At 52.9% G+C, this 27,460-nt stretch overlaps 1 protein-coding gene across 11 annotated transcripts; it reads left to right on the top strand.

The window, feature by feature from the left end:
* Window positions 1–164: 164 nt before the first annotated feature.
* ULK3 (unc-51 like kinase 3) lies at window positions 165–27,328 on the top strand. 11 transcript variants are annotated; one of them, XM_073363295.2, is made up of 16 exons: window positions 170–415; window positions 2,271–2,411; window positions 3,149–3,269; window positions 3,758–3,862; window positions 4,551–4,694; window positions 5,597–5,679; window positions 8,101–8,256; window positions 8,478–8,583; window positions 9,163–9,203; window positions 9,837–9,939; window positions 10,220–10,284; window positions 13,548–13,626; window positions 13,752–13,789; window positions 14,956–15,003; window positions 15,230–15,284; window positions 24,309–27,328. In XM_073363295.2, exons 1-16 carry the CDS (start codon window positions 314–316, stop codon window positions 24,323–24,325), a joined length of 1,404 nt encoding a protein of 467 aa, XP_073219396.1. In that variant the 5' UTR covers window positions 170–313; the 3' UTR covers window positions 24,326–27,328. The 11 variants fall into 11 exon arrangements, 6 of the variants coding, with proteins under 6 accessions (XP_073219401.1, XP_073219400.1, XP_073219396.1 ...); XM_073363294.2 differs by having other exon boundaries at window positions 13,749–13,789; XR_012161243.2 differs by lacking the exon at window positions 13,752–13,789.
* Window positions 27,329–27,460: the final 132 nt, after the last annotated feature.

Genomic DNA, 27,460 nt, shown 5'->3' with positions numbered 1-27,460 from the left:
TGTGACTGCTGCGGGGGAGGGGGCTAGTCATCTCTGCCAGCCGGCTGTGAGATTTCAGGCCCCCTCCAGAGGCTGCTGCTAAGGGCTCTCCTGTCCCCTTGCAGTCACCGCCGCTGCCGCTGGGAGCAGGGCAGAGGGCTCCCAGGCAGCCCGTCTCTGTTCCGTGCTGTCAGGGCCCTTTAAGAGAAGCAGGAAGCGAGCTGCCCGCTTCTGCCTGCCCCTCCCTGGGAGGGGAGCCGTGTGCGGAGGGGGGCTCTGTGCTCCAGGAGGGGCCGGGGCCCTGCCTCCGGGGGCTGTGCATGGGGCAGGCGGGATGGCGGGCGCTGGCTGGGCACCGCCACGCCTGGAGGAGTTCATCCTGACCGAGAGGCTGGGCAGTGGCACCTATGCTACTGTTTACAAAGCCTACAGGAAGGTAATGGGGCTGCTGGGCACAGCCAGAGGGGGATGGGCTGGGAGATGGGCAAAGGGGGGGGGGGGGTCTTGGGGGTGGAGAGCGGAAGAGCACGAGTGGGAGCTTGCTTTAAACAGCCCCCGCTCAGAGGCCCTGTCTCCCAAGGGAGCCTCTCTGGCTCTGCCCTGGGGGCCCGACCAAGGAGTCTGAGCAGACCTCTCTTCCCCAGGCCCTGCCAGCTGGTCGGCCGGTACAAACCCATTCCCTGGCACGGAGCTGGAGCACTTTCAGCCTGGCAGGGACAGCAGGGCTGCTCCTTCAGTCTCTGACTCTTCTGGGTGACTGGGGGCAAGCCCTCGCCCCGTGCCTCAGCTTCCCCATTTGTGAAAAGCGATATGCTCCCGGGGAGGCTGTGTGTCGTATCCTTCTTGCCTGTGAGAGCTTCTGGGGAAGGGGCTATAGAGGGGCAGCGTTGTGGATAATGGTTCCCCTTAAAGGAATGCCTGCCTGGCGTGATTCGCGCTTGAATTACCCTATGGGGAGGTGTTTCCATTGTGCTGCCCCCTACTGTCGTTTCCTTGGGGTCAGGGGCTCTCCTTCCCCATGAGGGTTCCTGGTCAAGAACCCCACCATGCCCCATTCTTGGAGGCTGTATTTCTAAACCAGGCAGTGTCTTGGATCCTGCCTCTTCTCCATCCCCCCCTGTACCCCCCCTCCCCCAGCACTGCATCTTCTGTGATTGCAGAGGGGCGGCTGAGCCGCGGCTCCTCTGGGCTATGCCGGTGCCATATGGTATGATTGACTTGGGAGGTATGGACGATTGATGTGGGATTGAATCGCTTAGGTACTACCTGGCCCCATTACCCACAGTACCCGCGCACCTCACGCTCGCTAATGTATTTATTCTCACACACCCCTGTGGGGTCGGGCGGTGCTATTATCCCTATTGCTCAGATGGGGACATTGAGGCTCAGAGACGCTAAGGTTATGTCCACTGCATGCTAAGCCCAGGCTCTGCCTCTGAGCCCAAGCCCTGCTTCCTTCCACACACAAATCCGTCTGACCCGAGTCAGCAAGCACTCCAGATCCGGGTCCAACACCCTGCTGGAGGGGGCGGGGGGTGTCAGAGCCCAAGTCCCATTGGGACCTGGGTCCATGCCCTGTCGTTTTGCAGTGTGGGCACAGCTCAAGCCGCAGACCTGAGTCAGAAGGGCTGCGTAGTGCAGCATGGCGGATGTGGTAGCACTTCTGTGAGACCCGGGTCCAGCAATTGTAAACGCAGGTTTACAGTGCAGTGTGGACACTCAAGCGTGGGCTTGAAACCAATGCATCCACAAGCCCGTGTCCCATAGGCGCTGACTCCGTAAGTGCTCCGGGGCTGGAGCACCCACGGGGAAAAATTAGTGGGTGCTCAGCACCCACCGGCAGCCAAGCTCCGTTCCCTGTCCCCCCACCCCACCTCACCTAACCTCTGCCTCCTCCCCTGAGCACGCTGTGTCCCCGCTTCTCCCCCTAACTCCCAGCGCTTGCTGCCACAAAACAAGCTTCAGGAGGGAGGGAGGAGGAGTGGGAACATGGCGTGCTCAGGGGAGGAGGTGGGGCCGGGGTGAGGATTTGGGGAAGGAGTCCAATAGGGGCAGAGTTGAGGTGGGGACTTTGGGGAACGGGGGTGGGGCAAGGGCAGGAGGCAGTGGGGCAGGGGTGGAGTCAGGGCGGGGCTGGGGGCAGAGGTGGGTCGAGCACCCACCGGCGCCAGAAGAAGTTGGCGCTTATGCCGTGTCCTACAGATCCGGGTTTACAATGTGGTGTAGACAGACCCTCAATGACCTGCCCAAGATCATGCAGGAAGCCTGCATGGTTTCCATTCCCTTTCCAGAAGAACGCCCGGGAAGTGGTGGCCATCAAGTGTGTGAACAAGAAAAGCCTGAACCGGGCATCGGTGGAGAACTTGCTGACAGAGATTGAGATCCTGAAGACCATCCGCCACCCGCACATCATGGAGCTGAAGGATTTCCAGGTGAAGAGCGCTGACTGGGGCTTCGTAGAAGATGCGGGGATTGCTGCGGGTTGGCTAGTGGGTCTCTCCAGCTTCTTGAGGACTCGGAGGGCTAGCTTGGGGGCTTAATGGGGGGATGTGTGACTGGAAGCATGGGTGCCGACTCTGCAGGTGCTCTGGGGCTGAGAAAAAAAACAGTGGGTGCTCAGCACCCACCGGCCGCCCTGCGGATCAGCTCTTTCCCCTCCCTTCCAGGGAGAGGAGCGAGGGCAGGGGGAGGGGACGGAATGGGGTGGGGCAGGAAGGGCTGGAGTGGGGGCAGGAAGAAGCAGGGTGGGAGCTTGGGGGAAGGGGTGGAGTGGGGATGGGGCCTGGGGTGGAGTGGGGGTCTAGCACCCCCCAGGAACTGGGGAAGTCAGTGCCTCGGGACTGAAGAGTTGGAGCAAGGGGCCTCCTGAGCCAACAGCCCTGCCAATTCCATGGACTGGTTGGCGGGAGGCACCTGGGCAATGCTTGTGGTTGGGCCACATACACAAGCCCAGTGCAACCCCACTGGCTTCCCTGGGGTGTAAGTGTGGATGAAGCCAGGCCCCCTGCCTGCAGCCCTGGAGAAGCAGGAGTTAGCCAGGCTAATGCCTGGTACTCCCACCTTGGAGTTACGGGTTAGTTTTCCCCGCTCCCCATCCCTGTTGTGTCACATTTGGATACAAGATAACCCAGCACCCGTCAGCGTGATGGACTCTGTGTGTGTCTTGCAGTGGGACAGTGACAACATTTACCTCATCATGGAGTTCTGCGCTGGGGGGGATCTGTCCCATTTCATCCGGACGCGGAAGATACTCCCAGAGAAGGTGGCGCGGCTCTTTCTGCAGCAGCTGGGTGAGGGGACCCCACCCCTCCCCTCTCACCAGCCCTTGGTTGCAGATCATAGAATCACAGAATATCAGGGTTGGAAGGGACCTCAGGAGGTCATCTAGTCCAACCCCCTGCTCAAAGCAGGACCAACCCCCAATTTTTGCCCCAGGTCCCAAACGGCCCCCTCAAGGATTGAACTCACAATCCTGGGTTTAGCAGGCCAATGCTCCCTCGTCCTTGGGGGGTAATTGCATGATACTTTCACCGCTTCCCAGGTGCAGCAGCTCTGCTCTTGTGACAAATGCCCTGGGGTCCCTAATGCAATGGGCAAGCAGGGGGCATTTGGATCAGGGTGGGGAGGGAAAGCAGGGTAAGAAGGAACGGGAGTGACTGGTCGGGTGGAGTCGTTGAAGGAAGTGGAATCTTGGAGGTGGGGGGAGGGCCGCAGAGTGGGGTGGAGATGATGTTCTGCTGTCCCTCCTATCTCTTACTGGATCTGTTGGTCCTACCAGCGTGTGCCCTGAAGTTCCTTCACGACAGGAATATCTCCCACCTGGACTTGAAGCCTCAGAATGTTCTCCTCAGCTCCGTGGAAAATCCTCATCTCAAGCTGGCAGGTCAGCGTGTGGGCAGGGGCTGGGTGGGACAGGAGTCTGCGGAGGGGCGGCTGGGTTTGTGTCACCGTCTCCGGCCTCGCTCCCTGGAATTGCAGGCAGGAGCGGGGAAAAGGGAGATGCCTCGGTCACTCCTCCAGCTGATGAGTGGCCTTCACAAGCTTTGTAGCCTGGCGCCCTTTTAGCTGATGGCTATAACGGGGAGCTTGGAGGGTGGGTGTGGGTGGGTTTAAGGGGAAGGGAGGTCTCTGGATCCCCATGGGGAATGGGCCTGAGCCCTCAGCTTCCCACTCTAGTAAAGTGAAAACCCCTTTGTGGGTTCTGCATCCACTCTCCACCGAGCACGGGTGGCAGCATGCTTGGCTTCCTCACATGCCGTCCCCCGCCCACATGCTGAGGGGAGTTCAGTCTCTGGCTTCCATTCGGCCCTTGGATTCTTTGCCAGCAAGGCGCCCGGTGGTTACTGTCCTGCGTAGCTGGACTCAGACCTGCCAGCTCGTTCCACCCAGGCCATTGGGTGGTAATAACTTTGAGCCACTCTGGACCTGGGCTGGATTTGAACTGGGCGAAAGGCTCCATATCCCATTACCAGTCCCCTGAGCCATCCATCCTGCCCCTAGTGAGCTTGTTCTAATGTGGCCTTTTGCGTCTCCTTGGCCGCTCCCCTCTCTATTCTTTCTGCTCTCTGCAGATTTTGGCTTTGCGCAGTACATGTCTCCGTGGGACGAGAAGCATATGCTCAGGGGATCCCCACTCTACATGGCCCCCGAGATGGTGTGCCACCGGCAGTATGACGCCCGCGTGGACCTGTGGTCCGTGGGGGTCATTCTTTATGGTACGTCTCCCTGCCTCTGGGCTGGTGGGTGAAGGGGTCAGTCTCTGTTTGCATAAGTGAGATTCTTCAGTCTTTGCCTTCTAGCTGCCTGTATGTTACAGCCGGACCGCTGGAGCCATGGATCTACTAGTGTTGCCATTACGTACCTGGTACCAAGTGCTGGGCAAACCCCAGGAGAACTGAAATTTCAGTCTGGATAATCTCCCCAAAGTCTGGATCTCTTGGATCAGAGTTGAAAATCTCACTGAAACAGACATCTAGGACTTGATCTGGGGTCTTCCCACTCTCTGTGTAGTTGTTTCTGTGCTGTGCATTTGTCACACAAACACGATGAATTTTGCCCCTAGGAGATAGGGAAGTGCTATTACTTTCGTACTACAGATGGAGAACTGAGATGCAGAGAGACAAAGGCCCAGATCCTCAAAGGTTTTCACTGATTTCAATGGGAGTTAGTAGAGCCCTGCAAATCTGCAGATCTCTGCTTTATATCCATGTACCATGTTTGTGGAGCGCGGATTGGATGTGGATACAAAATTTGGGCTCTAGAAGTTAAGAACCTAAATACCTTTGACGATCTAGGCCTAAATAACTTGCTCCACATCACACAGGAGGGAGTCTGAGGTAGAACCAGGAACTAAACTGGGTCTCTTGAGACCCAGTCCAGTGCCTGAGCCATAAAACTGCCCTTAATCCCAAGGTCGTTGTGAGATCTCCTGCAATTTTTACCATCAGAAACAGCCTTTGGGATTTTCAGAACTTACAGTGATTTCCCCCTCTCCCTACCTCCCTTCATCAGATGACCCCAACTCTGAGCTGTGTTTGCTCTATCTCTCTGAATAAGGCAGCAGCCGCTCCCCTCATTCTGTACCGAAAGGACTAACCCCCAGTTTCCACCTTCCCAGAGGCGCTGTTCGGGAGGCCGCCTTTTTTCTCCAAATCATTTGCTGAGCTGGAGGAGAAAATCCGCAGCAACCGGGTGATCGAGGTAACATTGGGCCAGCCAGGGTGTCTCGGGGGCGGGTGATGTCTGAACTTGTACGGGTAGAACTGGCAAACAGGAAGCACTCTGATCCAGCACACTGCAGCAGTGACTATTCTAATGTGTCTGATTCAATCAGGGCAGGCGAAGGCAACTCTGCTTTCACCGAGGAGCCTGCGCGGGCAGCAGGAGTGTGTGTCCACCCAGGGGTGTAGACAATCTGTGCTGATCTGGATTTGCTCCGTAGCTTGCTGCTCCATGGAGCACTGTGTGGCTCGAGAGACCTGGGCCTGCATTCCAGTCCTGAGACTAGAACTTCCTGAGAGAGAGGACTTCAGGGTGGAAGGAGGGGGCAGGTGAAGGAGAAGAGCAAACAAGGCACATAAGTCCAGTGTCTATTGTTCCCCCTGGAAGGGGGAAATAATAGACACTGGATGGAGAGTAAGATGAGGAAAGTCCCAGACACATGGGAAAACCACAGAAATAATTGATCCACGGAGGGCAGTGGCTGGAAAGGGACATTGTTGAGTCAAATTTAGTCCAAAGTGTAGATTTTGTGTTACCCCCCCACATCCGAAAACTTTCTACCAAACCTAAGAGCCGTAGAAATATTTCTATTAAGTTTAAAAAAAAAAAATCATTCAAGGGGAAAGAGGATTTTAAAAACCAGCAGTCATTCCCCTGGGGAGTCTGCAAGGCCAGCTGCATGGTGCCCAAAAGTGAAACTGACTTGGAACAAAAATGAAATGGACTCCAAACAAAAGTGGAAGGGACTTGTCTCCTTGCACTGGCTGAGCAGAGGGAAAGGTCAAAGGCAGCACTAGGGCAAGTGAGAAGTGTCAAAATCCTCTGAATAGTCTTGGGTGTAACCCAAATAAGGCAATTGGAACAAACTGCAATTTTTTGGCTTGACAACGTCCAGTTTCACCAGCCCCCGAGGTTCAGAAATCACCAGTCAAGACCCTGAGAAATTGTGAGATTGACTTGAAGATTGAGATTTTTAACAATAATAAATGCTGTGTTTTTTGTTTCTCCCCTGGCTTTGGTGACTTGAAGGGATTGGGTTTCCAAGCTTTTTTTTCCCCCACTATCAAAGAGCTGGATTTTTTTTTTTATCAAATGAAAACTGAGATTCTTACATAATCATCCAGCTTCAGGTGCCGGGGCTTTACGAAAACACCAAATATTGTGAAAGTTGGCAAAGCTGAGTGTCCCTTTCAGAGAGACGAGGCCTGTTGTCTCAGTCAGACCGTGCTGTGTTCACCTCTGTCTTGGAGTTGGAGCAAGCTGCATGCCCCGGCCCTGCCTTCCCTGTCATTGCTGCTCAAAGTGATCACCTGTTTAAAAACCAGACTAACTCCCAGCTTCAGCCGGTGACGCTGATGAGTAAAAAGACATGACTGGCTCTGCTGGAGGGCAACCAAAGGGTTTTCTCAGAGACAACAGATCTGTTACAGGCAGAGTCCCACGGGGGAGGTAAATATATCCCACCAACATTGGATGTGGTTGTGGTCATGGTAAGCAGCCACGTCCGCATGGAGACGATATCGTCTCACCTTCCTACAGCGCCCGTCCTCCGAAGGGATCACGAAGCGCTTGGCTGGCCTTCTAGGCAGGAATCGCATCACTGCAGTGCAGACTCCAGCTGTGTTCCACTCCAGAGCTGTCTTCACGGCCCGTGGCAGCACTAGCTGAGAGCCCCTCTTTAAAGAGGGGATGATGATGATTTCGCTGCTAGACCGCCTGCCCCACCTGTTGTGCCTCTGCCATCCGCTGGCAGGCCTGTAATCAGTGGAAGGCGAGAACATGCCTCAGACAGGAGGTGGTGGGTGAGTGAGGCCTGGCAGGGGGGCAGGCTGGCCCCACAGCAGGTGAATTCTGCGTGGACTCCCCTGGAACCAGGCAAACTTGAGGTTAAGCAGCATCACACCTGTGTGACTAAAAGCCCAGAGATGGGGTGTAGCCCAAAAGGGTCTCCTGTGCTTGGCCCAAGGCTGGCAGGGGCTGACAGCCTGCTGAGCCCCGGGGTTGCGGGGAAGGAGCGCACTTTATCACTGCTTCACTTGTTGATGGCTGCAGAGGCCCTGCCCGGAGCAAGGGGAGGACCATCCAAAGGCCTGGGCTTTGGGGATCCAGTGTCTGCATCGGGCACTACTGCAAGGTTGTCCTGCCCAGTTCTGTGCCCTGCCTCTGATGATAGAGACACTGGTAACCTTGGAGAGCCATGTCCAGGTGTGAGAAGTGATCAGTGGAGGGGGCAGGGGAGGAGTGGCTGGGAGATCTCCTAGGGGGCCTCCTGTCCCCATTGGGCCCCCGTACAAGGGCAGTCATATCTGCAGGGGTGACCCTGGCTCCTTCAAGCTGGCCAGGCCTCAGCCATTCAAAGTCGCCGTGTGCAGCTGCCTGTTGTATCTCTCTGTCCCCCAGCTGCCCTGCCGGCCCCGGCTTTCCCAGGGGTGCCGGGATCTCTTGCAGCGCCTCCTGGAGAGGAACCCGCTGCAGCGCATCTCTTTCGAGGAGTTCTTCACCCATCCCTTCGTGGACATGGAGCACATGCCCAGCGCAGAGAGCCTGTGCAAAGCGGTGAGTCTGACTGACGCCGAGAGATCACTCGGGGGCACGGCTCTGAGGGAGCTCCCATTGGATTTGCCAGGCACTGACCCGGGGCACCGCTGTGAGAGAAGGTTACAGTGCAGTAGGCCTGGTGTATACCAGATCTGAGCCTGATCGCTCTGCTGGTGCAGTACAGATCCTAGCCTTGCCCGCCTCTCTAACCCCCTCCCCTGCCCTCTTCTCTGTGCCAGACCGCGCTGGTAATGGAAGCTGTAAAGAAGGATCAGCAGGGAGACCCCTCAGCCGCCCTCTCTCTCTACTGCAAGGCCCTGGAGTTTTTTGTCCCTGCCCTGCACTGTGAGTGACTAACCCTGTTTCTCCCGCATCTGCCTCTTGTTCTTCGTGGCTGGTGGGAATGGTACCAGGCCCCGCGGGGATGCTGCCCACAGCAGTCGCTGGCGACAAGGGCTCACCTGTTGCATGATGTCACCAGTTCAAGTAGCTTCGCTATAAAGTGATCCCCCACCTGAATCCCTTCTCCTCAAGGGCCTTTATCATCGCCCCGCTCTGCTCTGGCTGGGACCAGCCCACCAGTCTGGGAATGGTCTCTCAGGGGAAGAGTGGGGATTGGAGGATTGCTGAAACTCTTATTTGGGGGTTGGGAGGAAGCTGGAAGCAGATGGGGCTAATTAGTGTGTGGGTCTCTCACACACACCCCATTCACCCCAGGCCTGGAAACCACCTTAAGTAAAGGAGCTCCGTGCGGGCCAGAAAAGGCCAAGGTGTTGGCTGGACTCCCTGACCCTCCAAGTGTTCTGCGTGGGGTGGGTGGGGGTTAATGTTCTGAGGGTCATTAGACCTAGAGGAGACTCTAACATCCTGGGCTAGGGGTTGGAGTTGTCAGTGTGAACTCATCCCCCATCTTATCTTCCGCAGATGAAACTGATGCTCGCAGGAAAGAAGCGATCAGGTCAAAGGTCAGTGACCGACCATGCTAGAGCAAGGTTGGTCAGCGGTTAGGGTGCTAACCGGAGACTTGAGAGACCAGGGTTCAAGTCCCTGTTCAGCCAGACTCTGTGTGACCTTGGGCAAGTCACTTAGCCTCTCTTTGCCTCAGTTTCCCCTGCTGCACAGTGGGGATAACAGCGCTGCCCTACCTCCCAGGTGGGTGTGAGGATAAATACACCAAAGACTGTGAGATGCTCAGATACTGCAGTGATGAGGGCTGTATTATTTCCTTAGCTACATAGATCTTTCCAGGTTGGATGGGTGAGGCTGGCAGGGGAGGTAGGTAGATGGGAGCTCAGGCTGGAGAAGGTTGGGAACTGGCATGAAGGTGAGAGGGAGCATCCAGGGAGGGTGGGCTGGGTTGGGAGTTGTGTGAGGGTGAGAAGGGAGGGTTGGCCAACAGAACAGTGGGTCCTGCACTATCTGTGGGTACGTCTGGCGCCTCATGTGGGATCCTGGGTATGGTGTCTCGCTGCCTCCATGCTCCTCCACACACCCCTCCTGTGAGAGCCAGCTATGGGTGCTGTGCCCTTGGAGCCAGCCTGGGGGGGATAACATGCTAGGGCACCTCTAAGGCTTGCCACTGCTTCTGCTTTCCTCAGGTGGGTCAGTACATCTCGCGAGCAGAGGAACTAAAGACGCTGGTGACGTCCAACAACAAGACCCTCCTGCAGCAGGGCAACACCGCCAGGAACATCCTCAAAGGTAACGCCCTGGACAGGCCAAACCTCCCTTCCACCCCCAGGGATGGGCCTAGGACAGCTTGTACCATGTGACCAGAGTGCAGGGGGTGGGGCTTAAAAGGGGGAGAGAATGCTGACTCCACTTGGGAGGGCGGGGCTTGCAGGGGTGCTGGTAGCAGGTAGAGAGGGCTGCTCCGTTCCCCCTCGCAGTAGTGAATCCTAGTTTCCCTCCCTGAGCGGGGGTATTCCCTCTGCCTGGGCTGCTCTGAGGCCTCACCCTTTCTTGGACCATCTCATTACAGAGATGTCCAGGGACAAACCCCGCCTGTATGCTGCGTTGGAGGTGGCGTCTGCAGCCATGGCTAAGGTGAGTCCCGGGGTTAAGGGACAGGATTTGTTGCTTTGGCTCATTGCTGTCCCTCCTTAGCCACCTGATACGCTGGCAGCGGAGGAGGCTAGAGACAGGGTGAAGACCCCTACATGGATAGGGGCAAAGCTAGGGACCAGCCTGGGCAAGATCACTGCTTGGAAGGAATTAGTGGGCACTGGGATCCCAAATCAGTGAGGGCCATAGGTGTTTGAGTAATAATAATAATAATAATTTATGCAGTACTTTACAAAGCAACCCTATCGCTATCCCCGTTTTACAGATGGAGAAACTAAGGCTCAGGGTGGTGAAAGAAATCTCCCAAAGTAACCTAGTGAATAAGTGGCAGAGTCAGGAAAAGAACCCCAGAGTTCTAATGCCCAGTCCTCCAGCCAATAGGGAAAATTCCCTTCCTGTGACATCACCCACTACGTCGCTTACTCTTGTAGGATTCGCAGCAATGTCCAGCCAAAAGGCAACCTCCCTTCCATGTATTCCATGCCTTGGGAAACCTGATCAGCTTTGCCAGCCACAAACTGCTGGCTTGCCTGCAGACCCTCTTTAAGCCCATTGTCTTGCTGCAGCTATTCTTTCACATCAAACCTAGTGTAAGCTACACTTTAAAAGGCATCCACTTGTCCCTCCCCCAGAATTGCTGGTTGGTTATATGGCAGGTGGGGGAATCAGTTGCCACTCAACAGACCTTACGCTCCACCCTTAATGCAGCAACACTTCTGCGCTGACCTCAGAGAGCCCGTTGCAAAATATCAACCCAGGTAATTTGGGAGAGGAGCAGAAACAGGAGTGCAGAGGCCAGGTTTGTCCCTCTGCTTCCATGGCAGATGCACGCCAGGGGGCGGCCATCTGAGCCTGTCTGAACGTAACCTTGCAGCACAGACTGATTTGTGTCTTATTTTGCTGGACTGGAGAGAGAACGAAAGCTGAGACCACCGAGTTAATTATTCTACCCCAGAGCTCCAAACTCCTCGCTTAACGTTGCGCTTATGTTCCTGAAAAATGCGACTTTAAGTGAAACGATGTTAAGAGAATCCAATTTCCCCGTAAGAATTAATGTAAATGGGGGGGGGGGGGGTTAGGTTCCAGGGAAATTATTTTTGCCAGACAAAAGACTATATTTTATTTTTTTTATATATATATATATATAATATATACACACACACACACACACACGCTATATATATACACACCGTATAAGTTTTAAACAATTAAATACTGTACACAGCAATGATGATTGTGAAGCTTGGTTGAGGTGGTGGAGTCAGAGGGTGGGATGCCTTATTGCTAAATGATGAACTAGGACTCAGCTGAGCCCTCAAGGGTTAACACATTGTTGTAAATGTAGCCTCACACTCTACAGAACAGCTTGAAAGGAGGGAGGAGACACAGCATGGCAGAGAGAGACACACACTGTGTGTGTGTGTCTGTCTCTCTCTCTCTCACACACACACATTGCCCCTTTAAGTACGCTGACTGCACTCTAAGTACATTGCCTTTTTAAGTAGATCAGCAAGTTGAGACAGCAGCTGCTGCCAGCAAGTTCCCTCCGTCCTGAGTCCTGTTGTGTCCCCCCCTCCCCGGTCCCACTCCTGTTCCATTTCCACAGAGCAGGGGGACATCCTGACATTAGCACCCCTCCCACCCCTGCACAGCAAGCAGGAGGCTCCCGGGAGCAGCTCCAAGGCAGAGGGCAGGAGCAGCACAAGGCAGTGCGGGGAGGGACAGCTGAACTGCCGGCAATTGGTAGCCTACTGGGCGGCTGCTGCACAGGGAACTTAGGGGAGCTGATGGGAGGCTGCTGGTCCACCTTGGTTCCAAGCGCCCACCACTGGCTCCAATGGGCTGCTCTTCCAGCAAGCAGTGGACAAAGCAGGCAGCTGCCAAACAACGTTATAAGGGAGCATTGCGCAACTTTAAACAAGCATGTTCCCTAATTGATCAGCAACATAACAATGAAGCAACGTTAACTGGGACAACGTTAAGTGAGGAGTTACCGTACGCTAGAACAGTGTGTGTGAAAGCTATGTCTCCCTCTAGTGGCTGCCCAAGCATCTGTGGCAGCCTTGTCCTTACTCACAGTTACAGAAGTTTTCCTTTTGCTTAAGTAGCAGAGAGGTGGGCATTTGATGCTGAAGATCCCAGGTCTGAACCCTGCTGAGACCTGTGGGCACCTGGCCACTGTGTTACGTAGTGTCATGGTTCAGGGCTAGCTGCACCTTTGATCCCTCTCATTCTGGCTGAGTGCACCCACCTCTGGCGTCAGGCCTCTTGCCCACACCGGGGCTGGGGTGGAACCGCTGGAGTCTCCCACTCAGACCAGATCTCAGTTTTAGCCCCCCCCCAGGTGTACTAGCTGGGATTGCTCAGCAAGTCCAACTGGGCTTGGCAACTTGCAGGACTTCCGGTTGGTCGGGAGCTGTGGTGAAAACAGAGCTTCAAAGCAACCTTTTCAAAACAAAGTATTGTTTAATCTCAACAGCAGGGACAAAGGGACAAGAGAAAGGACAACAAACAGTTTACGAGCATATCTGTTTTAGCTAAGGCTTAGGTAGGCCTAGCTTCTCTAGACACCCCCATTTCGCAGACTGGGGTTCAATCTGTTTCCCCATAACTGTGTCTCCCCCCCCCCCCCCGTGCCCCACGGGTTCAGTTTTTATCCACTCCAAAGTTCTTTGTTTCAGTTTCCCATCTGGATTTCCCCCTCCCTTACCAGTCCAGGGACTGTTGAATTCAGCATGGTCAGAGGCAAACTTCAAAGGGACTGATAACTGCATTGTCCCTTTAAGTGTCAGGGAATGGAGGGCTATTAGAGTGTCTGTCTGCTTTCCTGCCTAGTGGGCAAACTAACGCCTGAATTAACCCTTTGTAATCATAAAACAAACACACAGACAGACTCATAATAGCCATGAAATATTACAGGCAACATCCTTTACACATGCTCACAGAAGCGAATGGCCTGTGCTCATATCTCTGTCTATTTGAGGATTTCTCTCTCCAGGACTCAGGAGATGTGCTGGGTGACCCTGGGCAAGCTACATCACCACCCTGTGCCTCAGTTTCCCCATCTGTGAAATGGAAATAATGATCCAGCCCTCCCTTTGTAAAGTGCTTTTAGGTCTACTGCTGAATAGTGCTAGATAAGAGCTTGGTACTGTCAGTGTATGAGCTTTCTCTCCTGCCTCTCCTCACTGATGTTATGCAGTGTCTGGGAGTTTATCTGTAACCTCCTGGGGTCTCTGTTCCAGGAGGAAGAGGGCAAGGAGGACTCTGACACACTGGATCTCTACCAGCAGAGTCTGGGGGAGCTGCTGCTTATGTTAGCTGGTGAGTTACAGCCTGCAGTGGGATTCCAGCTGGCGCGGCTGGAATCTAGCTTAGCAACAGAGACCGTGCATGCTGCTATTCTGTGCAGCGCTGGAGGCTAACGCTGCCGGCTCTCTCTCCAGCAGAACCTGTGGGCAGGAGACGGGAGCTGCTTCACTCGGAGGTATGAAATGGGGTTGTCCCCTTCACCTGCTCTCCCGGAGGAGCAGCCCAATGGGGATTTCGGTTACAGGCTCCCTTGGCTTTAGAGTTTGCCTCCATTCCTTCCTGCTAGGGCTGATGGGATGACCCACGGCCAGATACTGAGAGCCCTTTGCCAGTGGCGAGATCTCTGCCAAGGGGAGAGGCAGAAGTTTCATTACTCCAGGCCAAGTTCTGGGTCAGCGACAATCCTGCTCTGACCCCCCTGGGGACGGGCTAGATCAGGGGTGGGTTTGTGGGGGAGCTCAGTGAATCACATCCCGATAGGTGAAAAAGCAGCATTATCCTTGGCTCAGGAAGATCTAGCAGGAACCTGGCCAGGAGATGGAAGGAAGAACTCACATGGGGTTGCTGCCTCTCTTACCTGCTGCGCAGTTCTAGAGCTGCTGCATAGGCCCCATCTTGCCTCCGCTTCTTGGAGTGGTGGAGAGGAGGAGGAACAGCCCCACAGCCCAGCAGCAGCCCTCCGTCACCTTCCCTGGTTTCCGCCTGGCACCCAAAGCCCACAAATCTTGGCAGCTGCAAAGGACTGTGGGATATGGTGGGTCGCAGGACAATTTTTTTGTTGTTTTTCAAATAAAAAGCACTGGTCTAGAGTGGATTATAACGGTACTTAGCACCTGTTGTAAAGCATGTTCCATCCCATTTTACGAATGGGGAAACTGAGGCAGGAGGAAATCACTTAGGTAGTCTGTAGCTGAGCTGGGAACAGAACCCAGCTCCCCAGGGGCCAGGCTGGTGCCCTAACCACTAGACAACACTGCCTCCCTTGCACTAAACAAGCTTGATGAATCCAAATCAGCCTCCTTAACGCTGATGCTTCACCTCCCAGCTGCACTCCCATGGTGGTCCTTGCAGCTACTGGTAGAGTCTCCTGGATCCCAGCTGTCCCCTGCCCCCCGATTCCTCCCCAGATGATCCTCCTGACTGAGGATATTTGTCCCAGCTCTCTCCTGAGGCTAACCATGTTGTCGTCTCCCAGGGAACCAAACCAGGCTCCCTGCCACTAAGCTGCCAAGCCAGCCTTTCCCAACCCCCTGAGCCAGCATCATTTAGCTGCTGGCTCACGCTCAGCTGTGACTCCTGGTCAGGGAGCGGGACGAGTGATTGTTTGTGTCTCGCCCGCAGATTCAGACTCTGATGGGCCGGGCTGAGTACCTGAAAGAGCAGATCAAGGTACAGCAGGGCTGGGGGTTGTGGGGGAGGATTCATGCGTGGAGTGGGGGCTGCGGTATAAATGGATACTTGGGAACGTAAGAGAACGGCCTGGGTGGGATGGGGGGACGTTGGGGGCACTTGCCAGGTGTGGGAAGGTGGGGGCGGTATGTTGGGGTGTCTGGGGACTAGATAGCGACTGGCCCCTGGATGCAACGTGTGATGAGAACCCCCCTCTGTGTTCCAGATGAGGGATGCGCAATTCATGGGCAAGGAGATGCTGTCGGAGTCTGTCCGGAGCTGTGAGTGTGATTGTGCCTTGTACAACACCTGCCTGTCCCCCTCGCTGTTCCCTACTGCCAGTCCCCACCGCCAGCTCCCCTCTGCCTCCCATTAGCACTGTTCCCCCGCCCCCCCCCCCCCCCGCAACCCTGCCGCACCAGTCCCTACGCAGCTCCACGCCAGCTGCCCTCCCTTCTCCACCTGGCTGTGTCTCCTTCAGTCTGCCAGCTTCTCGCTGCTCTGTCTGCCCCGCTAACCCTGCCCGTGGGGTCTCCCCCTCCCCTCCCGTCCTGTCCCTCCGTTCTGCCTCCCACCCCATGGAGCCTCTGTGGAGAATGTGCAGGGTCCATGTGAATGTCCTCCGTTGCCATCTCCCTGGCTAAGCCCCTCTACCCCCCAAGGCTTCTGACCCCTCTGCTCAGAATTTGATTTTGGCTCCCCACAACCCACTGCCACCTTCTGGCTGTCTCCCCAGCTCCCACCTAGGGCCTTGGCTGCGCTTGCTCCTACTACAGACCCACACCCACCCGCCATCTTCACCTCTCTCCCGTCTCCCTTCTACTTCTGAATGGTTCCTTAAAGTCCTCCCACAACCCCTCCTGCCTCTTCAGCTACCACCCACTCTCCTCCTCCTCCTCGTCCCCTCCTCGAACCTGCTGCCTGCTCCTGCCCCACTCCCAGCTCTCTCTTGCATCCTCTGTAGTCCGGCTTCTGCCCCGACTGGCCCAGCTCTCACTGAGACAGCCAGTGACCTGCTCCTGGCCAGTTCTGTGGGCCTGTCCAGATGCTCCTTCAGTGTCTCTCTCTGTGGCCCCATGTCCTGCTGTCCATCAGTGTCCTGTCAGGCTCCATCCTTGGTCCCCTCCTGCTCCTGCCATGCTCCATCCCTGGGCGACCCTATCCGCTCTCACGCCACCAATTGTCAACTCCTTGCTGACAACTTCCAGATATGCCTCTGCTCCCCCGTTCAGCCCTGCATCAGCCACTCCAGTAGTCCCTGCTCTGGGTCCTATCTCCATGTGTGTTCATCCTGCCTGTTGCCTGTCTGATCACACCGCCCCCTACTCCCACCTGCTGCCTGGCCAGCTCCTCGGCTTAGATCTCCTTCGCCCCTTAGTGGCTCCTGGCATCCTCTCGCACCACCCCCTAGGCCAGGAATAGCCTGGATCCGGCCTGGGCTCTCTGCAGCCTCCAGACACAGCTTCAGCGCTGCCCACCCCTCTCAGCCCCTCGCCCGACTCTCCCAGTTCCTATGTCATGGACAAAAATCCAAATGTCTTAATGCTGCTTAAGCCATTCCTCTCCCTTTATCTACCTCGCCTGGCACGCGAGATGCACACATAGCAGTCGGCACATCCCCTGATGGTTCCCGTGCCCCTTCCGCCGTCTCCTCCCGGGCTGTTACATCTAATCTAGACTGTACGCCCTGCAGGGAAGAGACCAGTTGTCTGTACTTGGCTCTAAAATGCCACGCCTCCCTTGTGCGGCTTACAACCACCCCAGGTGGTGAAGAGTGGCTGGATTTAAGAGCAGGTGCCTGGCCAGCCCCACCCCTCCAGGCTCCTGACCCGCCGTGTCACTTTTCAAAATCCCATCCTGGGATCCTTACGTTGGAATCAGGAGAAGTAGCAATACCCAGAGCCAGGAATGGAGAAGAGGTTGAAGCCTAGGTGTCTCCCCTGCTCCTGGCTGCCTGGGATCGGAGGTGGGGAAGGGGCTGTGGCTGTCCCCTCTGTTCAGTGGGGTAGGGTAAGTGTCCCTATGCATGGGGATGGGGCTTAGGGAAGGTCTTGGTGCTTGTCCCACTCTGAACTTGGAACGGTTTGATGGGGAAGAGGGCGCGATTGTCCCCTCCCCGTTTGATTGGGGTAGAAGCAGGCCTTTGTGCCTTCTCTCTGCAGCTTGGGGGAATCCACAGGTAGCTGCTAATCCCTATCCTCTTTGTGCTTGACTGGTTAATTGGAATAAGCTGCCAGGTGGGACCATTTCTCCGTCCCAGAGGCTGGTAGCTCCCCGTGGGGGCAGGAGGCTGCTGTGGGGATCCTTTTATTTCTTCTTGAACAGATCTGGAGCCATAAGGAGGGGCAAGGGTCTGTCTGTCCTGCGTCCCTCTCCTAAGCTTGACAGATCACAGGGGGATGCCCTTTCCCTTTGTCCTGTCAGCAGAGGGGATGAGCAGAGGGGGGCGGGCAGGTGTTCAGAGGGGCCCCCAGAGGCAGCCCTTAGAACTGAAATAGACATGGGGCGCTTGGCTCTGTGCCTCCATGGGAAGGGCTAGTTGGAAAGGATAATGCTCCAGAGAATGTGCTATAAGGAAGGGCCCCTTCCCGCACTGGGCATGGGCCAGATTCAACAGGGCCAGGGCAGAAGCTAAGGGGCATGGATGGCTCAGTGCCTCTCCCTGCTCAGGTGACATGTTGGGACTGGGATGGGGGGAGCAGGGTGCTGTCCCTACAAGTACCTCTGCACTGGCTGATCTGACCCGTCGTCCAGATTTTTCAGCACTTGGGAGTCCAGCAAATCTGTGTGATCCACTGAGCTGGAAAATGAGAGCTTTGTTCTCCCTGCCGGGATGCAGCATAGAGAGCCAGGAGGGGACGTCCTCTCTCTGCTGCCGTTGGACTAGCTCTCCCCCGGTTTACCTGTATCCCCTTCCCACAGATTCTCCTCCCTGCTCTGCACAGTCATGTGACCAGCAAACCTGGCGAACACCCGCCCCCCTCCCCCCGCACCCTGAGCTCTTTTCTCCCCTGCTGCACCCCAGGCTGCGGGGAAGAGGGGGGCTGTGGGCGTGTGACATGCGTGACAGCCTGGCACGGCAGAGGGAGAGCTCTGCTCCAGCCCCGGGAATAGTCCAGGAAGCCTGGCTGGGTGTCAAGAGGATTTAACCCTTTAATGTTTAGTTGGCTCTCACCTCATGCTCCCAGGGTGGCATGCTGGGAGCCAGGCTCTGTGCAGATACTTGTCCGCACTCTTAAAATTATTTATATTTTTGATAGCAGTGAACTGAAATATTTTAAATACCCCCCCCTCTCCCCCATCCCAGGTCTAAGATCGCTGCTGGGGAACGAGTCACTTCTCTCCTGAGTTCTCTGCCGAGGCCTGAGCTCCTGGGCTGCTTCCCCCTGCTACGGTCTGTGGCCCTGCTCGCTCTTACATTGAAACAGGGATCCACGCTCCCTGGACTCCCATTGCTCGGCCAGCTCTCGGTGGCTTCATGATCTGAAAAATAGTCTCTACTCCTTATGGGTGTAAACGTTCACATGGTGAAGGTTTACAATGTGTAAACGGGGGTAGCGGTGTATGCCCGAGTCTTCAGGCAGCCTGAAACAATAGCTCTGAGAAGTGTGAATTGCTCCCATTCGATTCTGTGGGCATGTTGACTCTGAAACCTAATGTTGGCTTATGTGTCCATGTTGTTAACTATAACACCCCTGATCAAAGCAGCCGAGAGAGAGGGAAGACCTGCACAGTCTGCTGCGAGTGGCGTCTTCTTTCCGTGACCGGCGGGCAGCGCTTGGGAGGGTGCCACCCTTTATTTTCCCAGCCTGACCCCTGTAGGAGGAAGAAGGAAGTGCAAGCCCTAATGTGCTGTGACTCACATACTCATGCTATTTGCTTTTTGTCCATTTTCCGGGCCCTGTCTGTGCCTGCCAGCCTGAGTCTCTGTATATTTTAATGACACAGGATGAATTCTTGGCCTCCTGTTTACAACAAATGACGTTGTCTCACCAAAATGTCCCCTCCCAGCTACTGTGCAATGTGCTAGTTGGTTGCTGCTATCCGCCCCAGAGGTGGCTGCATTTAATGGTAAATTGTACATATATGGTCTGTGAAATGCTCTGGGCTCCTTGGCCACGGAAAGGTGCTATATAAATGACAGGACCCAGCTGTTGTCCTTGCAGTATGTGCAGTGAGGAAAGTGGCACCTGGCCCACCTGAACAGGGGCTTGACTCTCAGTAGAGGTCTCGTAGATGTCTGTTACGATCTGAAGACATGAGTGAAGGCCAGGATTTTCAGAGGGACTAGTGATATTTTGGTGGGTGTCAGACCTGAGACCCTTTTAAAGTGCTAAGCAGATCTCCTCGGAAAATCTGATCCCTTTCAAGTGCATCGAGTCTGGCACCCAAAACCACTGGTGACTCTGGAGATGCTCAAGGAACAGTGTTTGTGGCTCCCATGTGTTTGCACCCACAATTATTTGCACCTGCAAAATGGGAGGCTGGGCTTCCAAATGGGGTTGTAGCCTTTCTGTGCCCCCCCGCCCTGCCCTGGACCCCTGTCTCTCAATCACCATGTGACCAGGCCATTGATCAGCACCTAGAACATAGGGGCGTGTGAATTTAACACTGAATGGAGGGAAGTGCTTCCCCCCCCTTCTGTCTCTTTCTCCTTCCATCTCTCCTTACTCACATGCTGATGGAGGAAGGAGGTCAGGGGCTAATGGAGCTTGCGAGCAAAGTAGCTTTTCGGCTGCAGGCCCCACTACCGCCGCTCCCCTCATACGTGAGCAGATGGGGAGTGGGGATTTGATTTAGACATGAAGGGCTCAGCTCATCACATTTGACATAAAAATGCTTCCTGGAGGCCTGGAGGGGGCATTTTATGATGATGATGATTATTTTAATCCTACATCTTCCCTGCAATAAGCTCTTGAGCGGCGTAGAATGGGGTAGCCATGGGATTCCGGCATTAGTGCTCTGCAGTGGGCATGGTGCCATAAACCAAGCTCCTCTTGCAACAGCTGTGGGGATAGTCCTGTGTGTCAGGCATACTGACTCCAAGTGACCATCCACCTTTCTGTCTGGGGTAATCCGTGCACAAGAGCTCTCTGCCCCCTGGGTGCATCTGCTTAGCAAACTCAGGACAGTGCCGCTCGGCATCTGGTAAAATGATGCTAATTATAGGAGTATCTTCTACTGCCCGGTCTCCTCAGTATGGATGGATCTGCATATCTTACATGCAGTGTGGAGGGTTAAAAGCAGAGAACCAGGGAGCCCCAGGGTTGGTAAGAAGATATGAAGTCTTTCCCTGTCCCCTTGATCATGAAAGCTCAAGATCACTTGACCTTCAGCCCAGTGGTGAAGTGACCAAAAGCATTTTCCGCCTGATGGGTAGCTGGTTACATATCCTGAAGTAAACTGGTTCCATAGAATCATAGAATATCAGGGTTGGAAGGGACCTCAGGAGGTCATCTAGTCCAACCCCCTGCTCAAAGCAGGACCAATCCCCAATTAAATCATCCCAGCCAGGGCTTTGTCAAGCCTGACCTTAAAAACTTCTAAGGAAGGAGATTCTACCACCTCCCTAGGTAATGCATTCCAGTGTTTCACCACCCTCCTAGTGAAAAAGTTTTTCCTAATATCCATCCTAAACCTCCCCCACTGCAACTTGAGACCATTACTCCTTGTCCTGTCCTCTTCTACCACTCAGAATAGTCTAGAACCATCCTCTCTGGAACCACCTCTCAGGTAGTTGAAAGCAGTTATCAAATCCCCCCCTCATTCTTCTCTTCTGCAGACTAAACAATCCCAGTTCCCTCAGCCTCTCCTCATAAGTCATGTGTTCCAGACCCCTAATCATTTTTGTTGCCCTTCGCTGGACTCTCTCCAATTTATCCACATCCTTCTTGTAGTGTGGGGCCCAAAACTGGACACAGTACTCCAGATGAGGCCTCACCAATGTCGAATAGAGGGGAACGATCACGTCCCTCGATCTGCTCGCTATGCCCCTACTTATACATCCCAAAATGCCATTGGCCTTCTTGGCAACAAGGGCACACTGCTGACTCATATCCAGCTTCTCGTCCACTGTCACCCCAGGTCCTTTTCTGCAGAACTGCTGCCTAGCCATTCGGTCCCTAGTCTGTAGCTGTGCATTGGGTTCTTCCGTCCTAAGTGCAGGACTCTGCACTTATCCTTATTGAACCTCATCAGATTTCTTTTGGCCCAATCCTCCAATTTGTCTGGGTCCCTCTGTATCCTATCCCTGCCCTCCAGCGTATCTACCACTCCTCCCAGTTTAGTATCATCCGCAAATTTGCTGAGAGTGCAATCCACACCATCCTCCAGATCATTTATGAAGATATTGAACAAAACCGGCCCCAGGACCGACCCCTGGGGCACTCCACTTGACACCGGCTGCCAACTAGACGTGGAGCCATTGATCACTACCCGTTGAGCCCGACAATCTAGCCAACTTTCTACCCACCTTATAGTGCATTCATCCAGCCCATACTTCTTTAACTTGCTGACAAGCATACTGTGGGAGGTGTCAAAAGCTTTGCTAAAGTCAAGAAACAATACATCCACTGCTTTCCCTTCATCCACAGAACCAGTAATCTCATCATAGAAGGCGATTAGATTAGTCAGGCATGACCTTCCCTTGGTGAATCCATGCTGACTGTTCCTGATCACTTCTGTCCAGTCCTGTTCTTAACAGATAGGTCTCCGTATGACAGGAGCCTACCTTCGCTGTTGGCTCCAGCTGCCTCGTTGGCAGCCTTAATAAGAATCAAGTGGTTTAAGAAACCTGAATGATCCAGTCGCTCCTACAGGAATCCCTTTGAACAGGATGTTGCAAGCTTGCACCATATGTGATGTACCTGTTCTGTAGATAAACAGAACACCAGCCCTGAAGTCCTCTGTTTCCTTTCACCACCCTTAAAATTCACTTCCTACAGGAGCACTGTCGGCTTGAAATCTTGTCTGTTTTTTTTTTGTTTTTTTTAAAGTGACTTAGTGGTTTCAGGTCCTGCCCCTAGTTCCCACGGCCAGATTTTGTGATTGGTTAGTAATCACACAGCCCAATTTAAGTTGTTGGTTTTTTCCCCTTCCTTTGCTATGTGAGACCCACATAAACAGAGGAATCTGTCTGATGAAACAGGGGAAAAAGTGAAATTGACTATTCACAATATGCAAAGCAAAGACAAAAACAGAATGATATTTCTCTCTTATAAGAAGTAGTCTTGGAAGAGTTCGATTTTATTGGTAAATGTTGAAATGCATCGATTTTACCGTACACACACACAAACCAAAAAATATTTCCATCTATAATAATCAAAATGTACAGACAGGCAAAGTAAATAAAAAATGCTGCTTTGAGCAATTGTTAGTTTGACTCCAGGATATTTACTTTGTATATTTGAATGTGATGTTGACAATTTGTGTTTTCACAGTTCTAAATTGTTAACTTTTTGAATCTCAACATTTCCCGTCCTTCAGTAATTACTGTCTCTCCCCACTCCACCCTTTCATTTCCCAAAACTTGGACAATTTAAATTGATAAAAGTTTAAAAAAAAATAGCTGAAAACCTGTAATTTTGCGCGAGAACATTTTAAAATAGATAAAAATCTTTAAAAATCCTTTAAAATAAACATGTCAAAATTATCAAAAAATAAAATCGAATTCCACCAAGCCTCATTATACTGTAGATGTCATTCCAAAATGTTACTTACAATTGCAAGTAAACCAATTTCCAACAGAAGTGATGTTTTTTAAAGTTGATGTCCTTTTAAAAAAAAAAAAAAAAAGGGAACAGTGCTGTTGACCTGATCTAAAGCCCAGTGAGATCAGTGGAAAAGCCCCATAGGATTTGGATTTAACCCAGCTCTTGTGGGTCGATCTTCCCAAGTTTCCTGGGATTGTTCCCATTGAGGGGGCGTGGCAATCCAAACCCAACTCACTGCATTTACATTCTGACCCATTTCAAGATCCTAAAGACCTGATCCAGTGGCCATTTAAGCACATGAGTCTTTGCTCTGGCTTCAGCAGCTGTTGTTGGATCAGACACAGATTTCCTCCGGCGGCAGGGAGAGCAAATGGCAGAAGCCAGGCTGTCAGAGAGCAACAAGCCAGCTATCTCTGCAGAGATCTGCTTGCTATGGGGCTGCAGTTTCCATTGCTCATAAATCCCCCTGGGGTCCAGAGTGGAGTTGCAGGCATGCAGCAGGAGTTAAGGTGGCTATTGGCCAGGCTGTGAGCATGTCATCGAGGGCAGCTGTGATCCTGGCCATGCTCTCCCTTCTGCCCTAGAAAATCTGGGGTCTGATCCAACACCTGCTGAAGCCAGAGCATGACCAGGCCCTTAGGATTCTGAAATGAGGTGAATGGGGTTGGGATGGAAATTAGCTGCGTCTTTATGGAAAGCGGTGAATTGTGTTGCACAAGCAATAACCTTTGAGCTCCTGATGGCCTTGCAGAACAGTCGCTCTTCCTGTCAGTTTAGCAGCCTGCACCGTTCAATGCTGGATGAAAAAACACCAAAGTTCGTTCATTCCAAAGGCCCTTAATCAGTGGTCCCTTTCAGGTCAGACTCAGCACCAGCGTGGCTTGCGCTTGGATGCTGTTAAACCTTGTGGTGGGGATGGCTTTCCCTGGCCCTTATTTCCCACTGCCTTCCTGACTGTGAACCCCTATCCCTACAGAATGAAAAGGAGGAGAAGGATGCAGCATGTCACTCTGTCCAGTTTCCCGCATCCTGGTCCCTGCTCCCTTCCCCACATTAGCAGGGAGCACAGCTTGGCTTAAGAGTAGCTCTGAGAATCGTTCTTCCTGAAGGAGCTGGGCTGGAGGTTAAGTTTTAAAGGCAACGGCTTCTGATTGCAGACAGAACTTTCCATGATCAGCAAGGCTGGGAAATAATATAGAAAGGCCCTGACGTTGTGTGGTTATATTGGTTTTAAAACCTTGCTTGCCTGTGTTTTCTGGTGCCTTGCTAAAAATCCAGATCCATACAACCTGTAGAAAGTTCTGAGTTCTGTAATTCAGAGGAGCACTGTCTGCACAATGGGGCCCCGATCTTGGTTGGTCTGTAGGCAGTACCATAATAAGCATGATCAATAATTGTCCTGGAGTCCAGCAGGCCAGGAATGAACAAAGATTCAGTCTGATGTCTCAACCATGTAATTTATTATTTTGTTGTTCCATGGTAGCAGATCATGGCCCCAGTGTGACACCCCAGTGCCTGCACTGAAGAGTTCACAAGCTAAGTAAATAATCTTCCATTTTCCGCCCCCCCCCCCCTTTGTTTCCTCTGTCACAGCCTGTACTCTGCAGTAACACCCAGGTGAGCATGGACCCCCGGGGGATCAGTACAGCACCCAAGGCAACAGATACCGTCCGACCTCCTCGCCATCAGCTTCCTCATCTGACTTCCCACCCAGGAATCATGTGCGTGCATCGCGGTTTGCGTACGTGTATTAACAGACACTTGGCTGGTTTCTATACACGCTGTCACACTAGTTCCAGAACAGGAGGTTATCTAGAGGGTTTCACTTATATGCACTGTCTGGTGATTTTACATATGTATATACGCAGTATATATGTACAAATCATTGTAAAAAATGGGTTTGTCGTATGTTAAGCAAAGAGAGAATTAAAGAAGACCTTTTAGTATTTAATGTCAAGGAACAACCTTAGCTCCATTGCTGACCCCTGCCTGGGTAGCTAGGGGATAATGACAAGATTTAGAGCTTAAAGGGTTGATCATACAAACAGGGCATTTGTGTGGTGTTGCTGTAGACTACTGGCCTTTAGGGACCCCCTGAGGGACATGATAACAGAAGGCAGGGGGCTTTAGCGGTACCTTCCTTAAGGATTTGCTCTCTACGGCTGCTTTTTCCACACTCACTGCCTCTCTGCAACAGAGTCGTGGATAGAGGGGCTGGGAAGGGTCTGAGGGGGATCTGAGGAAAGGGTCTAAGTCCCATCCCCCTGGCTGCAGGATGGTATGAATGTATTTCTGCCTAATCCCCAGTTGCACACTTCGATCCCTCCAATCAGGGGCTCCGTGACTGCGGCAGACGGCCTATTCCACCCTCGCATCTCCTTCACTGTTTAAAAAGCGGGATAAATATTGTTTTCTTCATTTTAACTCCTGCAGATTCCCCCCCCCCTCTAAACTCTCCATCATCCCCTGCACTGTGTGCTCATCTTTCCTTTCGGCCATACATGTTCCTTTCTCCTCACAAATCCTCGTCTAGGACACCTTTTTAACAAAATCCTGTCTCCTGATTGGCCGGTGATATACAACCAGCACTTGGCTCCCTGTCCACAACCTGAGGGAAGAGAAAGGAAGGAGCTTGCCCCTCCTTGGCCCCACGGGGCTGAGCACCCTTGTGAGAGTCCTGGTTTCTTTCCTGAAATCAGCGAGAGCTGAGAGCACTCAGCACCTTGCAGGATCAGGACCCTCGGGATCTATGGAAGAAAAGCACTTAGAAGGGCCTGATCCAAATCAATGGATTAGGCCCTTAGTCTTAGTATTATCTACTGTGCACCTTTAATCCCGGTAAAAGCCACACCAGAGCATCTCCCAGTGACTGGAATCTATTTGGTGGAGCTTTTACCAATTGTGTTTTAGTTATTCAGGGCTCTGTTTTTTTAAATTGAATCCTAAGCTGACTGTTAAACAGACCCGTCAGTAGTAGCTTGTTTTTAAGACTGACGGGATTGGAAATCCAGCCAGCCGCTTAGAAAACACTCACTGGTATGGGAAGGCCAAACGACAGCTAAAACTGCAGTTTGCTCCTGAGGGCTGGGGACAGATCCATGAGCTGGATGCTTAGGTGAGCCATGGCGCGCTGAGTGGAGGTGTTGTGCCATACCGTACCGAGCACTGACATGCGCAGCACTCCAGGTCGGTCGTGGCTAGAGCTGGGTGAAGAAACTTTTATTTTTTCCAGTTAAAAATGCAGATTTGGCAACACTGAATTGTTTCACGAATTCATGGTGATTCTGCTGAATTGTTTTGGTCTATTTAAAAAAAAAAGGGGGGGGGGATGGGCTTGAAACTGCTTTGAGTTCCAATCTGTCTCTGAATTTTATTATAACATGGTCAAAATCAAAACATCATGTTTTGATTTTGTTAAAACAAAATTTCATTTGCCCCAAATCCATTTTTGTTGTTGACCTTCCAGACTTGCCAGTGAACCAAAAAAATCTATTTGCCCAGCTCTAGTGCTGACTCGAGTACTACAGATGTGCCTTCGTCAATGGATCAGTCAGCTCCCTGCTCCTACATCAGAGATCTCAATCAGTCTAGTCGCTCCGTTTGGGGGCAGAATTTCACTGTGTGCATCGTGTGTCCTCCCCAGTCTCTTTCTATAATACCGTGTCCCTAACAAGCATTCTCTCAGGCTGTAGCAACACTGTCCTGAAATGGCTGGGGAGAGATTAAGCAAGCTAGGGGACCAGAACGGTTCATGCCAACCCTAAGAGCATTGGTCCTACATCTGTGTACTGTATTGTCTGAAGCCAAATACGCCAGCTTGAATTTCTCCTAATTTTCCTGCCCTTTATTTCTGTAGATCCTGGACTATCCCAGACAAGGGGAGTCATTTGCTATGGGGCAAAGGGGGCAGTTACCCCTCCCAGACCTTGATTTGCCCCTCTGCCCTGACTTTTCATAGGTATATATGCTCCATTTCTCTCCCCCCCCCCCGACTTTGCAGGATATAATAAAATCACATATAATGTACTATATGCTGACAACTTTCCCCGGCTCCTGCACTCCCCTGAAACGCTGCAGGCCCCGGGCCAAACTCATCCCACTGGAGGTCATGACAAAATTCTGATTGGGATGAGGATTTGGCCTTATTCCCATGCCCCTATCCCTGGGTGCTGAATTGCTAACCGCCAATTCCCCCTAGCACTGGGTTTATTGGGTCTTGCTGTTTGGAGCTGCTTTGAGCCACAAGCCTGACTGATCCTTTCCTCCCTGTGACAGTCTTTATTTATAGACATCACTTAACCCTGAAACCCCCAGCATTAGTTTGGACTGAACTGACCCTTACCTCATCTCTTATTTTTGGTTATGATTTTTCTTTTTGTCCTGCTTGTAGAATGTTGGGCTGACGAGTGAGCTCCTCAGAGCCACGGGCAGCTCCTCTGGCTCTGACCACTGTTGGTTTGAAACGTACGGGAGGGAATGGTAAATGGCAGTAGTAGCTTGGCAGGAGGCAGCGCTCTGGGAACGGGCCCAGCACCGCTCAGAGCTTTTCTCAAAGTCTGCTGCGTTGAAAGAAAATGTAATTGATTGGTGGCTTTATTAAATAATTTTCCAAACACTCTAGTCCCTAGTTCCTTTCTTCAGGGCCCAGCTCAGACACAGAACCATCATTTATTCAGCTGGACACAGACCAGATATTGCATTTTGTAGGGGATGAGCATCTCTGTTCACACAGGGTCTGATTAATG

Source organism: Lepidochelys kempii, chromosome 10 (assembly GCF_965140285.1).
Source record: "Lepidochelys kempii isolate rLepKem1 chromosome 10, rLepKem1.hap1, whole genome shotgun sequence".
NCBI classification, from domain to species: domain Eukaryota; kingdom Metazoa; phylum Chordata; order Testudines; family Cheloniidae; genus Lepidochelys; species Lepidochelys kempii.
This window is presented reverse-complemented; position numbering and strand designations above follow the sequence as displayed.